The sequence below is a fragment of the Bubalus kerabau genome, chromosome 23, assembly GCF_029407905.1.
Source record: "Bubalus kerabau isolate K-KA32 ecotype Philippines breed swamp buffalo chromosome 23, PCC_UOA_SB_1v2, whole genome shotgun sequence".
Lineage (NCBI taxonomy): Eukaryota > Metazoa > Chordata > Mammalia > Artiodactyla > Bovidae > Bubalus > Bubalus kerabau.
The window spans coordinates 2093297-2107374 of NC_073646.1; the positions used below are offsets into that span (position 1 = coordinate 2093297).

The following is a 14078-nucleotide window of genomic DNA, read 5'->3' on the forward strand; positions in this document are numbered from 1 at the left end:
TGCCTCCCTCCACAGCTGGAACTCGCTGCCCTGACACTCCAGGAGGAGATGGCCGCGGGGGTCATCCGGCCGCTCTGTGACTTCCGGCTGCCCCTGCCGGCCCTCCAGCCCTTCCTGTCCCCAGTCCCGGAGCCCCCAGACACTTCCGAGGAGGAGGAGGGGGAGGAGGAGGAGGAGCTGGAGGCCGAGGGGCCAGAGGGCCACAGCCCGAACTCCTGCAGCCCAGGCTGGGCCCCCGAAGTGCCCCCCCTGGACCCCAGCAGCCCGGAGACGCCGCTGCAGCTGCTGCGGTTCTCGGAGCTCATCAGCGGCGACATCCAGCGGTACTTCGGCCGCAAGGACCGGGGGCAGGACCCCGACGCCTGTGACGTCTACGCTGACAGCCGCCCGGCCAGCAGCTTGGCCAGGGAGCTCTCCTGCGCCGATCTGGTGCGCCCAGCCCGCAGCGCCCCCCCAGAAAACCGTGAGGCCACCGAGCCCGGGGGCTGCTCCCCGGGGTGCCCCGAGGGGCAGGCGCACGGGCCAGGCCTTGGTAGGGATGGGCCACCGCTGCTGGGGCCCCTGGCCGAGCTCTTCGACTATGGGCTGCGGCAGTGCTCTGGTGCCCGGGCAGTGAGTGGGCGGCGACTCAGGCTGGAGCGCAAGTACGGCCACATCACCCCAATGACCCAGAGGAAGCTGCCCCCATCCTTCTGGAGGGAGCCGGCACCCAGCCCCCTGGGCCTGCTGCACCCTGGCACTCCCGACTTCAGTGACCTGCTGGCCAGCTGGTCGGCAGAGGCCGGGTCCGAGCTGCTGGGCACGGGGGCCCCGGGCCTGGAGGGGGTGCAGCTGGCCGAGGCCTAGTGATCACTCAAGGGTCAGTGGGAGTGAACCGAGGGCTCCAGGCATCCGGACTCACCTTCCTGCTGAACTGGATGAGCCAGGGAACCCCAGCCACGGCGGCCACCAGGACTTGGACCAGCTCAGGTCGGGGCTCCCCAGGCCAGGGCAGGGGTGGGCCGGAGCTACCCAGGGGCTCTGCCCACAGGAGGGAGGGCGGGGCAGGAGCTGCAGCCCCTCAGAGGTGGGGGCTTGAGTCCACATGCTGTGGGTGAGTCCCATGTCCCACAGGCCAGCCCCCAAGGTTCCAGCCAGCGGTGTAGGGCCACCCACTGCACTGCCCGCTCGGCTAGCCCCAGGGTGGCCCCTCCTTGTGGTGCCCACGGCAGGCCAAGGCCAGCTACTGGGCCGAGGGCTTTCTGGTAGTGCGGGAAGTGGGCGCCGTCTCAGTGTGGAGCGAAGGCCCAGTGGGGCGCAGTGCTGTGGGCAGGAGGCCCTGGGGAGCTGTGGGGCCTGGGCTTGGTGGCTCTGGCTGGAACAGGGGTTCTGGGAGTCTCAGAAAGACCCTGTTGGTCTTTTCTCTGCCCAGGGCCTCCTGCCCGCCCCCGGGAGGGAACTCTGGACTCTCACAGGAATGGGGCGGGCACGTTTATTTCTGGGGAACAGGCAGGGACGAGAGTCGGCGGGCAGGCGTCTTGCCTAGGGGCTTCTCCAAGGCCGCGCTCCTGGACGTCTGCCAGGCTGCCAGGTTCACGAGAGCCGCCTTCCACTGTAGCCACCTGCCCGAGACACAGCTCACGCCCGGGGCCCACCTCCATCCCCTGCCCTGCGGCCTCCCCTGAACCCGGACCTGCAGGCGCTCTGGAAGGCGGCTCCCGCTGCCCACCTCATGGCCTGATACACGCCCCAGCGATTCACGGGGACCACGTCGTTGGGGGCCATGTCCTTGATGAAGAACTGCTGCCGCCCCAGGGACGTGGGGCCCCTCCTGCCGCTCAGCGTCGGGGCCCAGGGGCCCTCCTCGCTCCACAGGCGCAGCACGCTCTCCTGCAGGGTGGCCATTGCCTCCGTGCGCTGTGGACGCGGGAGTCAGACCAGACGGGGGCCTGCCAGCAGGGATTATCTCCCTCTGGACAAACCCGGGCCTTATCTGCCAGGAAACGTGGCTTGGGCCAGACACGCAGACAGACAAACGGCTGCGCAGAGAGGAGTGCTAGGAGGTGGCCGGGTTGGGGGTGGTGAGGGCAGCAGGGTGTCAGGCCCCGCACAGAGGAAGGCACGGGCGATCCCCCTGCAGGCCTGGGGGGCAGGAGCAGCCAGCGCAGGGGCCGCCTCTCACCAGCTTGGTTTCTGTATTAAACTTGAGATTCTGGATGGTCTTGTTGTCCTGGATGCTGGTTTCCAATTTCATCATTTGGTTCTGAAACTAAACACGGCCCCCCATTCGTGGTTATGGACGCAGGGAGTCTGCAGCCCCAGGGGGCAGCCCCACCCCAGCCATTCGGGGCAGAGGCTCTCCCACAAGAGGATCCTGGCCCCTGCGTGGAAGCTGGGAGCATCATCTGCCCAGTGACAAGGCGGGACTCGGCAGTTCTCAGGGCCCTCTCTCCCCTGTGACCGTGGACGTGCCCCAGCATCCGAGGGTCCATGTGGGAGCCCCCGCTGGTACTCTCAGAGGCCGAGGTGTGCAGAGCCAGCAGCGGGACGGCTGGTTCCATGGGCCTTGCCCCACCCGCCAGCGGTGTCCTGGATCTGAGCCTCCCTGGTAGGGGGAGGTCTGTGTGGCCCCTGTCCCCACCAAGTGTGCCAGGCCCTGGGTACCGTGGCCAGCTTGCCCTGGATCTCGGCGATCTTGCGCCCAGGGTTGCCCTCTCTGAGCAGCTGCACAGAGGACAGCAGGGCAGCCAGCTCCTGCCTCACGGCCTCGACCGCCAGCTCTCTGTGGGCACAGATGTGGGGCTGCTGGGCTCTGGGAGGGCCTGCGGGGGTGCACAGGGCGGTGGACGGAGGAGGCCCTGGGTGGGGCAGGGGCGCTCAGCCTTGCCACCTCTTTGGTGGGCACTGGGGGTCCCAGGAGGTGATGGTGGAAGGCAACCCCCAGAAGGACCCAAGCCCAAAGCTGGGCCAGGTGGGGCTGGGAAGGGCTCGGGGCAGCCACAGAGGCGGGGGCTTGGGGAGGACGCCTACCATCAGGAGGCCCGGGAGGCTGCAGGTGGTGCTAAGAGAACTGTGCCCTGCTTGGGGGGGTGGGCAGCCCCACCCCAAAGGCCCTCCTGGCCGTGTCGGAGCCGGGCCTCACCTGGCTGTGGCCTCAGCAGAGATCTTGCAGTCCGAGTCACTCTTGTGAAGCACACACTTGTCGGTGACAGCCTCTATCTGAAACATGGAGTGGGCGGGCAGCTACGGGTGGGCACGGCAGGAGGGGAGTCCGCCCGGCCCACACCCACCTGCTGGGGCAGCCGGTCCACTCGTTCCTGCACCTCCCGCAGGTGCGCCTCCGCCTCCTCTCGACACCGCGTCAGGCCTTCCCGCCACCGCTGCTCTGCAACCTCCCACTCATTCTGTGTCTGAGAGGGGGGCACCAGTGAGGGCTGGAGCCCAGCAGGAGGGGTAGGGGGGACGGGCGGACAGACGGACATGGAGAGGGAGGGGGACGGGCGGACAGACGGACATGTAGCCAGACCCGACACGGTCACCCCCACACAGCAGAGGTCCTAGAGGGCTTGGGGCACCTGCCTCAGGTCTGAGCAGGTCCATGCTAACTGGACACAGCCTGGCCTGGCACACGGCGGACCGGGCTCCCTGCCCCAGTGGCCCACAAGCCTGTGCAGACAGGGACTGAAAATAGGCGCCCGCCCCACCACCAAAGGGTGATCATGTGTGCACACGTGTGTTCACAGCAGGACTGAGGGCATCAAAAGGGCAGCAGCTCAGTGCCCATCAGCGGACAGATGGATAAGCTGCGGTCTGTCCACGGTGAGATGTCACAGCCAAGAAAAGGAGGCGCGTGCTGATGCACAGCACGGATGGACCCCAGACACGTGATGCTCAGTGAGAGATGCTCACAGAGGCCACAGGTTGTTCGGTCCCACTTATGTGAAACGTCCAGAGCAGGCAGATCCACAGACAGGAAGCAGATCAGTGCTTGCCTGGGGCTGGGAGTGTCCACGGACACACGGGGTTTCCTTCAGAGAGGAAGGAAAGGTTCTAGAAGTGAGCATGGTAGAGCTTGTACAGCTCCGAACGCACAAAGAACCACGGAATTACACACTCTGAAAAGGTGGACTGTTGTGTGCCCTGAACCTCAATAAAGCTGTTAGAAAAAGACAAAGAACCCCTGGGAGGAGGCTGCTGTGCTGGCCGCTCTGTGGAGCCCGTGTGCTCTGGGCCTGGGGCCGTGGGGCCAGTTGCCAGGGCGGCGGGGCCCCTCCTGCGTGGGATACTCGCCTCCCGCAGCCGCATGCTCAGCGTCTGCTCCTGCAGGTCCAGCCGCCAGCTCAGGGCCAGGAAGTGGTCACTCAGGTCCTTCACCTGCCTGACCAGCTCAGCCACGGACACCTCCAGGGCCTGGCTCTTCTCTCGGAGCTGCGGGGGGCGGGGCTGAGTGTGCTGCCCGCCTGGAAGGGGGACCCTGTGAGCCCGCCCCCCGCCCAGCAGCCTCACCAGCTCCAGGGCGTCGTGCGTCTCCTGCTGGGCCAGCTCGCCGGCCAGCTGCATGGCCTCCAGGTTCTCCTGCAGGTAGGTGGCCAGCTCCCCAGCCCGGCTTTCTTCCAACTGCCCCTTGGCGTCCCTGGGGGTGGGTGCCACTGAGAAAGACTGACCTCCAGCCAAGGCTGGCCCCCACCCTGGGCACTGGACTAGGGCCACTGGCTTCAGAGCCTTCCAGGAGGCCCCAGGGATGAGATGATGGGTGTCATCCCAGGGGCCACTAGACTGGGCTGTGTCCACCGCTACCACTCAGAGCACCCTGTGAAGCAGGCTGGGGTGTTGAGGGGAGCCCCCACTATAAGGCCGCCCCTCTGCCCTGCGGCACCATGCTAGGAGGACACCTGCCCTGCCTGAGGGCCTGCTCGGACACCCACCAGGCCTTCTGCTCAGCCAGGAGGACGCGGTTGAGCGACACCTGGTTCTGCTGCACGAACTCGGTCAGCTGGACCACGGCCTTGTCCAGGCCCCGGCACTGCTCCAGGAGGTGGCACTCTTCCTGCTGCCGGGTGGAGGGGGCCTGGCACACTGCCCGCCTGGCGCTGCCCCCACAGGGCCCACATGTGCCATGCCACCCACCTGGCCTCTCCATCACCCCCCTGGCACTGCCCGTCCCCCTCACCTGGGCCTGCGCCTCCCTGCTACCTGGCAACGTCCCCACCCTCCTTGCCTAGCACCGCCCCCCCACCTGGTACCACCCCTCCCCCTGGCCCTGCCCCTCCCCCTGGCACTGCCCCTCCCCCACCTGGCACTGCCCCTGCAGGGCCCGCACACGCTCCGTGTCCAGCTCCTGCAGCTGCCGCCACCTGCACTCCAGCTCCTCCCGCAGGGCGCTCTCCGCCCGCAGCCGCGCACTCTCCGAGGCCTTCATCCTCTGCAGTGGCCAGTGGCCATGAGCCTGGGGCGTAGGGGGCATGGCCGCACCCCCTCCCCCTGCAGGGGCCTACCTTCTCCAAGGCCAGGAAGCTCTTCTGCAGGAAGCTGCACAGCCTGGCCTCCCTCTTGAGGAAGCGGAGGCTCATCTCCTCCCCCAGCTTGGTCATCTGGGCCTGCGGGCGGGGTCCATGTGGTCGCCATGGCCATGGGCATCCCCCACGTCCGCCCCCTCGCCCACAGTGCCATGCTGTGCTCTCTCTGCCCAGCCTTCTCTGTCGAAGGCAGCCCTGGTCCCCACACCTGCAGGGCCGGGCCCGTCACACCCTCCAGAGGATGGCAGGTGGGCAGGCGGGGCCCTGGTCCCCAAGGGCTATGAAGGAGCCCAGGACACACGTGGTCCCCACAGTGACCCCCAGACCCCCGGGCCAAGGGACACTGCAGACCAGCCACCGATCCCACCCCTGCCAGGAGCTTGGTGTCCGTTTGAGCATGGGCGCACACACGCAAACACATGTACACACACACATTCGCTCGTACACTGCCTGCCCTTGCCCCCGGGCCCAGGGAGGAGGCCCTTCCCCTTTCTCCCTCCATTGTTCCCTTCCTGTCTTGCCAGGGGTCTGGGTGCAGCCCTGCTCAGCGCTGCCCCCCGACACGCCCACAGGCACGAGGCACCCTCTCCTTTTAAGGCCGGGAGGGCCGCCCCCAGTCCAGGGCAGGCGTGCCTGGCCTGCATGTGCCTCCCCGCCCCATGCAGGCTGACCTAGAGCCGGGCTCAGCTGCTTCTGTAAAGAACCAAGAGGCAGAGATTCGGGTCGATGGGCCCAGGGTCTCTGTCACAACCCTCCAGCTTCGTGGCTCCTGCGCCAGAGCAGCCATGGGCAACAGTAGACAGATGACCACAGGCCGAGGAGCCCACTCAGTGCCCCAGGGCGCACTAGGGGGGCGGTGGGCCAGCCGGGCATGGGGAACCCTGGGCCCTGACACTGCCCGGAGCTCCTGCCTGTCGATGGGGCCGGCACACTGCCTTCCCACAGGGCCGCGCGGGGGCAGCAGGCAGCGGGGCAGCTGAGCTATGCAGGCAGCAGCTGGGGACGTGGTGCAGGGCCTGGTCTCTATTTGCAGAGCTGCAGAGGCTAGGCCAGAGGTGCACGGCCCCAGCCCCGCCTTCTAGGCCACGCGCACTGGCCCAGCAGCGGGCCCACAGGGATATGCATGTCCATGTGCGGGGGTGGAGGGTGGGGAAGGGCCTCAGGGTATGAGCTTCTGTTTCTGGATCCAGGGGCTGGTCCCTTGGGACAGGGAGGTGCTTTTGATGGACTTTCTGTGGGGGAGGAAGTGCTCTGTCTCATGGCCGTGGCCGTGGCCGTGGCAGTAGGCGCTGGCCACAGGTGGCCACAAGGCACTGTGGCCTGGCTCGTATGACCAAGGAGCCGACATGCAGAGACCCCCATGGCCAGTGGCCACCACAGTGCACAGCGTGGGTCTTGGGGGTTGGCCCAGGTCCAAACACATGGACAGAACCAAAAGGAGAGCCGGGGAAAGGAAGAGCCCGCTGGCAGAGGAGACGCCAGCTGGGAGGGATCCAGTGTGGACCAGCTCACTGGCAGCTCGTCGGCTGCTCAGACGCCTGGGCCCGGCGTGGGCCTCCTGGGTACCTGCATCCTGGCCACCTCATGGTCCACCTTCTGGCCCGCCTCCTCCTGGCTCTTCTGCAGGGCCCCGCAGGCCACCTCGCGGTCCTGCTCCTCCTGCTTCAGCTTCCCAGTCAGCTCGGACAGCCTGGGGGTAATGGCTGCAGGTGACGGCAGCCCAGCCGGCTGGAGGGCCTTGGGGGCCCCAGGGATGTTGCGGGGGCCTGGACACCAAGTCCTTCTCAGGCCTGAGCCTGTATCCAGGGGGTGGAGACTGATCCATGGGCTGGCAGAGCAGGGGGTCTGACCCCGCCGGGGTAAACGCTCTCGAGAGGCCAGAAGCCCAGCGCGTGTCCCCTCCGCGCCCCCACTCCGGGATGGTAAGAGCTGGGCTCTCTGTGAGTGTGATGACGGCGGAGGGGTGGGGTGGGGACCCTGGGCTCGAGTCTCTTTTCCCCACAGAGTGTCCACAGGGGTTCTGAGGCCTCCTGTCAACCAGCAGCTTGGCACCCAGGGCGGGGGGACACCTGCCCTGCCATGGGACGCCCCCACGACCACTTATCAGGTCCAGAGACCACCTCCCGAGGGGCCCACCTGAGGCTGGCCTCCTGCTCGGCGCCCTTCCGCTCAGAGTCCTGGAGCGCCTGCTTCCTCCGGATCTGGGTTAGGGCCTCCCGGACTTCCACCAGCCTGGCACACAAGAGGCACATCTGCCTGGGGCCCCTCCCGGTGGCCAGGAGCAGGCTGGGCAGCCTTCAGGGTGGGGGCTTGGCCAAGCCTCAGCCCCCTTCCCGGGCTCCCGGGCTCCAGCAACCAGGCCTTCTGGAGAGGAGCTGCGGATGGATTTGCTAACCCGAGCAAGACGCCACATTGGAGGGAACCAAAGCCCGGGGCTGGGGCCCACGCTGGCCGGGCAGCAGCAGCTGCTTCCCCAAAGGCCCTCTCTCTCCCCCAGGCCTGTTCTGTGAGTGGGGGGTATGGGGGGGTACCTCTTGTCCAGAGCCTGCATCTGGTTCTGCTGCTGTGGGCCAGGGAACTGCGAGGCGGAGACACGGGCTGAGTGCAGCCGGGGCCTCGGAGCCCGACCCCGGGGGTCGTCGGGGTGCTGGGCCTGGGCTGAGTGGGGCTCAGGTTCTGGGGAGATGCTGCCCCCAGGCCTCGGGACACGCCCCACCTGGACAGCCTCCTTCTCGGGGGCTGCAGCCACCTGCCGCGTCTCCAGCTGCAGCCTCTTCAGCTGTGTGTCCTGCAGCTGCAGGCAGGCCCGCAGCTGCAGCAGCTCCCGCAGTAGGCTCAGCGTGGCATGCTCGCAGCGGGCCCGGTGTCCCCGCAGGTACGCCACCTCACCCTGCAGGTCGGCTACCCTGGGGGGCGAGGAGCAGGCCGAGTCGGCCGTCTGTGTGGGGCGGTGGTACTGACCGCGAGGCTCCCTCGCCTGCCCCAGGGGCTCACCACTGCTCCAGCTGCTTCCAGCGCTTCGGGGTGCCCTGCTCCAGGTCGGAGGCGTCAGACTGCAGGTGACTGCACGCATCCTTCTCCGAGACCTCCTCCGGATTCAGGGGCTCGGGGCTGGCCAGCTCTTCCTCCAGGAGCCCCAGGTCCTCCAGGGCAACGGTGCTCAGCTGGGAGGGCGGCGAGGCCTTGGATGAGGGGCTGCTGTCTGTCCACTCTACAAGAAGGTGCCTTGGGGTTCGCCTTTAGGGCTGACCGGGGAGCTGCTCCCAGATGGACCCCAGACCCTGCCGCAGGCACCCGCTGCGCTCACCGTGGCTCATCCTGCTGGGCACACAGCGAGGCCCAGGGAGGGCTTGGATCCCGCCGTCCACACAGGAAGCTCAGGCTGAGAGAGGTCCAGGCCCTGCCTGAGGACACACAGCGTTGGACAGAAGCAGGACAGTGGCTGCCAGCCCGAGGCCGCCGGGGCTGTGAGGGGAGCCGGGGGTCCCACGGGACACAGAAGCTCTCACCCAGACAGTCCCCCTAGCTCCAGCCGCCACTCACAGCTTCACCTGCAGCCCTGCTTGTGGTCGGCCTGCTGCTAGGAGGCCTGGGCCTCACGCCCCGCGGCGGCCCAGAGCTGGACCCAGGGGTGAGGTTGAGGGGCGGGGGGGGGCACGGTGGGGAGTCAGAGCCGGAAGCTCCGGGGTCGGGGGAGCACGTGGGGCGCAAAGAGGCTGCCCCTGCCCTCACATCCCTCCTTTCAGGACAAAACCAAGGTTGGAGGACAGCGGGGCTCTGCCGGAACCTTCTCCTCAGCAGAACCTCCTGACTTTACGGCCCAACTGCCGGTGGAACCTGAGCCCTCAGCTTCCCCGTCCCAGCAAGGCCGCCCCAACTGCCCACTCTCGGATGGACCCGAAGGGACGCCCCTCTGCCCGTCGGGGGAGTGGCTGCCGGCCGCTGGGTCAGCCAGGGAACCCCTAGCCCGGTGGGAGGGGTGGCCTGGAAGCGATCACCCATCCTCTGGTCAGGGAGCCCAAGCGGGGAGGCTGGAGGCCAGGACCACATTCGGTGGGAGGGGTGGCCAGGCCAAGGGCATGGGGCCACAGGGGCGATGGGGCGAGGCCGGGGCAGGGCCACCTGGAGGGTGCAGCCGCAGAGCAGGCACAGCCCCGCGAGGAAGGGCAGGCCGAGCGGACCTGCAGTCCACTCAAAGGGGGTAACTAACACGCCGCCCAGCCCCTCGCTCGACGTCAACGCCCAGCGACTGGGGATGGCGCCCACGCTCTCCTTGCGTCTCAGCCTGCAGCCAGGTGCCGGGGGTGGGGGCCGCGTCTGGCGTCAGGCCTGTGTGGACACTCGGACCCCACACCCCACCCAGGTGGTCCCACTCCCACTGTTGCCAGACCTGCCCACGAGGGCTGTTGGGGGGCTTCCCTGTGACAAAGTGTGCCTGTGTCAAAGGCAACCCCTCTCCAGGGAGCCCAATGCCCTGCGGCCACATCACACACCCTGGAGGCTGGCAGGTGAGGGACAGAGTGGCTGAGGGGCCGCACCCTGACCAAGCAGCCGTAGCCTGGGGGCCCCCGAGTGTGGGGACCGGGGCCGCAGTCGGGAGGCAAGGGAGGGAAGATGGCCTTCTTCAAGGGCTCTGCGATGGTCCCAGGAATGTGGACGAGGATGTGGTGGCCGGGGCCCACCCTCCCTGGAGCACGGGGTGGCCCCAGGCACTTGCCCATTCAGGGGTCTCTGAGTCCCTCACCTGCATCCCCAACTCAGGGGCGTCCCCACTGGGGTATCCCCCACCTCCACCCCTGTGAGCCAGTGAATCCTGGGTGCTGGATCAGGGTCCACACTGGGTGGGAACAAGGAGCTGACAACGATCATCAGTACCATTCCTTTATTTCTTCCATTCAGATCCCCACAATTGGACCCCCGTGCCCTCCAACGGAGGGCTTCCCCACCAGCAAGAGAGCCACCTTCTGAGGCCCCACCCCCTTGAAAGGGGCTGAAACACAGCTGGAATGCCCACCAACCCACCACAGAGCCATCCATGGCTGCCATCACAGAGTGGGCCAGGGACGCCAGTCCCTGCAGAAGAAAGGTCCAGTGGGGCCTCGGGGACACAGCATCCCAGCTCTGGGCCTGCCTGGCCTGGGAAGGGTGCGTCCCTGCTCTGGGCTCGCTGACTCATCCCAGAAAGCCCGTGCCCCCGATCCTGGAAGCAGAGCTGCTATAGCGTAGCATTCAGGGCCACTGGTGCGCCATGTGCCAAGAAGATCCACCTTCCCAGCGGTGTCCACAAGGGCGTGGTGACAGAGGCATGGTTCGACTCGGGGGTCCAGGCCTGAAGAAGGGTCTCAGGTCTCCCCCTGGGCCCAGACCCCGGCGCAGGCCCCACTGCACTGAGGGGGGCGAGGCCAGGGCTGCAGAGGTGAGTCTAGGAGTCCGGCTCTGGGGTCTGCGCTCCAGGGTGGTCCTGCTCCCCAAGCCTTCGCCTCTGTGCCTCCAGTTCGGGTCTCTGTCCAGACCCAAAACCTGACGGCCACCAACCGAGCCGAGGCCCAAGGGCCAGGGCCAGGGGCGTCTGCTGCAGCCGCTGGCGGTGCTCAGGGCGCAGGCCTAGAAGCCAGCCCATCGTGGGGCTGCGGCACTCAGACCCACGGGCCCCCGTGCGCCGGCTGTCCCCTCGCACACGCAGACATGCGTGCTCACGGGCTTTGGGGAAGAAAACAGCAGTTGCACAGATTCCTGAAGAATCAGGAACAGGAGGCTGGGTGTGGGATCCCAGGGGTGAGGTTGGGGGAGGGAACACTGAGAACACAGAGCGTCCATGTGCGCCACACACGGGCCAGGCCATCCCCAACGTCTTGTGGTCGCTGGATCTGCTGCCAGGGAGTGAGGCAGGACCCTGGGGGAGGTGCAGGCCCCAGGGCCTCACGTCTGGGCCAGAGAGAGCTCCTCCAGGCCCCCCTTTCCAAGCCGATACCTGGCCAGATCCTTCCTGGTCACCAGCCCGACCACCTGAGAAGCAAAGCCGGGTCATGAGGTCCAGCGTTCCCTCTATGGATGCCCCTGCCCTGCATGCATGGGATGGCACAGCCTGGGGGAGCCCTGGGGGTGGGCAGGCAGGCCAGGGGCAGTGGGCCCCCCTCACCTGATTGCAATTGTCCACCACAACCAGGTGCCGGAGGCCCAGGGCCCGGAACAGCTTGAACACCCGTGGGAGCGACGCCTCCTGCAACATGGACACGGCCTCAGCTCACCCGCCAGACCCGCCCCACCCGGGAGGGGACGGGGCAGGATACCCCCCAGCAGTACCTGGGGCACCGTGTAGGGCGAGGGGTTCATGAACTCGGACAGGTCCATGGTGCACTCCCGCTCATCCTGCGACACGTGGATGGACTGGATTGGGGGGAAGCGTGGGTAGGCGTCGCGGAAGTCCTTCAGCCGCAGCCGGCGTCGAAGCAGGCCCATGCTGGAGCGCTCCACGAACACCTGCGGGAGGTAGGGTGGACGGTGGGGCGGGCACTGGGCGCTGGAGGCTCAGAGCCCAGGGCCCCGCCTGGCTCCTGGGCCACCTGATGGCCTACCTTGTGCTTGAGCAGGACGATGAGCTGAGAGCGCAGGATCAAGCCCTGGAGCCGAGCTGGCTGCACAAGAGATGCCTCATCTGCAGGAGCCCTGGGACCCACCCGCCCATCTGGGCCACTGGCCGCCAGCGCCAAGACAGCAGGGGGCTCCAGCCAGGCTCCCGGGTGATGCTGGCAGCCCTCGAGCACTAGCCACGCAGCAGGCACGTCCCCAGGCAGTCTTGCTGGTCCCCAAATGCCCAGGAGGCGGCAGGACCCAAACCATGAGGTGCCGAGAGGTCATTGTGTTAGTGTGGGCACGAAGCAGACTCTGGCCCCTGGCCCAGATGCCAGAGGCAGCGTGGCTGCATGTCCTGTCAGGACCCTGACAATCAGCCCTGACTCCTCGGCTGGGGTGCAGCCTGAGGTGGGACCACAAGACGCTGGGGCGCTTCAGTAACCACCACACCACGAGAACTTCTCTCACGGGCAAAGCGGTGTGAGCAGAGGATTCTTCCAGAAACCCCAGAGCAAGATGCCCACCTTCACAGAAGCCCGGCCCTACTCGCTGCCCTGGTCAGCACAGGTGTCGGCCTGGCCTTCCACGGGGCTCGATACCTGCGTGCCGTCAGCGTCCTCCACCACGGGGAAGCCGTTGTGGTTGGATGCCGTGCTGCTCAGCACGTCCACGATGACGCCCACCTTCTCCCTCCTCCGCAGGCAGGTGACCGGCGTGCTCATCACCTCCCTGGGGAAGAGCCACGCTGTGACCCACCATGTGGCTGACGAAGCCACCCAGGGCGTCCAGCACCCGCCCAGCCTGCGGGCCTTCCCGGAGGGTACCTGGCGGTGAGTGAGTGCGAGGTGACAGGGGCCTCCCAGTGCAAGAAGGGCACGCTCTGCAGCTGGATGTGCATGTCGTACAGGCCCTGGGGAGAGTGGGCAGGGCCATGCACAAGGCTGCTGGGGACCACCCCCACGGGCCTGCCCTCGCCGCAGCTGCCGACCCCCAGTACCGCTGCCGAACCTCGATGAAGACGTCCCCCACGATCTTGGCGGTCATGAGCACCAGCATGATGGGGAAGCCGTAGGTCACGTTGCTGGTGGCCTCCATCATGATGACCGTCAGGCTCAGTGTCATCCTCACGATCCCACCTGCCCGGGGGAGGGGGAGAGGGAGACTGGGCGGGTGGGGCAGCAGCCCCACGGTCCCCTGTGCAGCACCCCGCTGTCCATCCAACCTGCGGCCTGGCCCCTAGGAAGCACCAGATGGGTGGGGGGGTGGGGGGGATGCCCACGTGGTAGCCAGAACTCACCCAGCTGGGCAGCAGCTCCCATTAGGGCGTACTTGCCAGGGTCCGCCCAGACCTGCAGGGAAGACACGGGATGCTGGGGGGCATGGTAGCCCCGACCCAAACCCACCCAGGCCACACTGACCGCACTGCCCAGGCGCGAGCGTCACCTGAGTCTGAACACGCTCACTGTGACCTCAGGGACAAGTGAACCTGGCCGCCTGAGAGACAGGCATGCGCTATGCTGGGGCGGGGCCAGGTGTGGGCAGGAGTCTACGCACAAACACCTGGGCCACACCAGGAAGCGTAGAAAGGAGTGAAAAGCCAACTCGCACTACTGCATGGGCGAGCCGTGAAAACACAACGCTCACGATGGCCCGCCTGTGCAGACGGATAGCCGCAATAGCCAGCAGAGGCATGTCCACGGAGGCAGAAAGCGGACTAGGGCTGCAGGGTCCGGGGACACAAACGGGACTGCCTAGCGCAGACAGCTGTCCTTCTGGGGTAACAAGAACATTCTGAACTCGGTGGTGGTAGTGGTCATACAACTCTACGACACGCTGAGGAGCTGCCCAGCCACTCACTTCCACAAGGCAGGAGTTTACGGTATGAAAGTCACCGTAACGAAAGCCAAAACCGTGCCTGGAAGGAAACTTGGGCCACACGACTCAAACCTGGTGAGGGAAGACTCACTGTACCCCTCTGATGGCTTTTTAAGGTTTTGTCTGAACCACCGC

At 67.0% G+C, this 14078-nt stretch overlaps 3 protein-coding genes across 5 annotated transcripts in view; 1 reads left to right on the top strand and 2 right to left on the bottom strand.

Moving 5' to 3' along the window:
- PERCC1 (proline and glutamate rich with coiled coil 1) lies at positions 1–2037 on the top strand. Its single transcript, XM_055562113.1, has one exon. It carries the CDS (start codon positions 49–51, stop codon positions 844–846), a length of 798 nt encoding a protein of 265 aa, XP_055418088.1. The 5' UTR covers positions 1–48; the 3' UTR covers positions 847–2037.
- Positions 854–11337, bottom strand: CCDC154 (coiled-coil domain containing 154). The gene is made up of 23 exons (XM_055562708.1): positions 11031–11337; positions 10763–10882; positions 10034–10182; positions 9618–9812; positions 9096–9114; positions 8803–8899; positions 8490–8720; positions 8212–8401; positions 8027–8073; positions 7632–7727; positions 7062–7185; positions 5475–5576; positions 5273–5401; positions 4905–5026; positions 4486–4612; positions 4270–4407; positions 3270–3389; positions 3122–3198; positions 2644–2761; positions 2162–2248; positions 1709–1896; positions 1522–1601; positions 854–1020 (listed from the first exon to the last, which is right to left on the bottom strand). Exons 1-23 carry the CDS (start codon positions 11335–11337, stop codon positions 854–856), a joined length of 3030 nt encoding a protein of 1009 aa, XP_055418683.1.
- CLCN7 (chloride voltage-gated channel 7) overlaps positions 10363–14078 on the bottom strand; it is a 20293-nt gene continuing 16577 nt past the window's right edge. For 2 of the 3 annotated variants that reach the window (XM_055561923.1, XM_055561922.1), the window contains 8 exons: positions 13366–13417; positions 13077–13204; positions 12893–12978; positions 12668–12797; positions 12071–12130; positions 11799–11975; positions 11635–11715; positions 10363–11501 (listed from right to left, as the gene is read on the bottom strand). In XM_055561923.1, coding sequence (XP_055417898.1) covers positions 11415–11501; positions 11635–11715; positions 11799–11975; positions 12071–12130; positions 12668–12797; positions 12893–12978; positions 13077–13204; positions 13366–13417 — 801 coding nt within the window. In that variant the 3' untranslated portion in view covers positions 10363–11414. Of the gene's footprint in view, positions 11502–11634; positions 11716–11798; positions 11976–12070; positions 12131–12667; positions 12798–12892; positions 12979–13076; positions 13205–13365; positions 13418–14078 lie in introns of those variants that run through there. The other variant, XM_055561924.1, reaches the window with a different exon arrangement.

What these genes read in the sequence shown, in the direction of transcription:
- PERCC1 (XM_055562113.1), top strand. Translation starts at nt 49, where the DNA reads ATGGCCGCGGGGGTCATCCGGCCGCTCTGTGACTTCCGGCTGCCCCTG.
- CCDC154 (XM_055562708.1), bottom strand. Translation starts at nt 11,337, where the DNA reads ATGGCCTGGCCCGTGTGTGGCGCACATGGACGCTCTGTGTTCTCAGTG. An exon ending in TTGTGGACACCGCTGGGAAG is followed by an intron (nt 10,183 to 10,762) that starts GTGGATCTTCTT and finishes CCCGTGCTCCAG; the next exon opens with GGAGGGTGGGCCCCGGCCAC. An exon ending in GGCGTGTATCAGGCCATGAG is followed by an intron (nt 1,602 to 1,708) that starts GTGGGCAGCGGG and finishes TGTCTCGGGCAG; the next exon opens with GTGGCTACAGTGGAAGGCGG.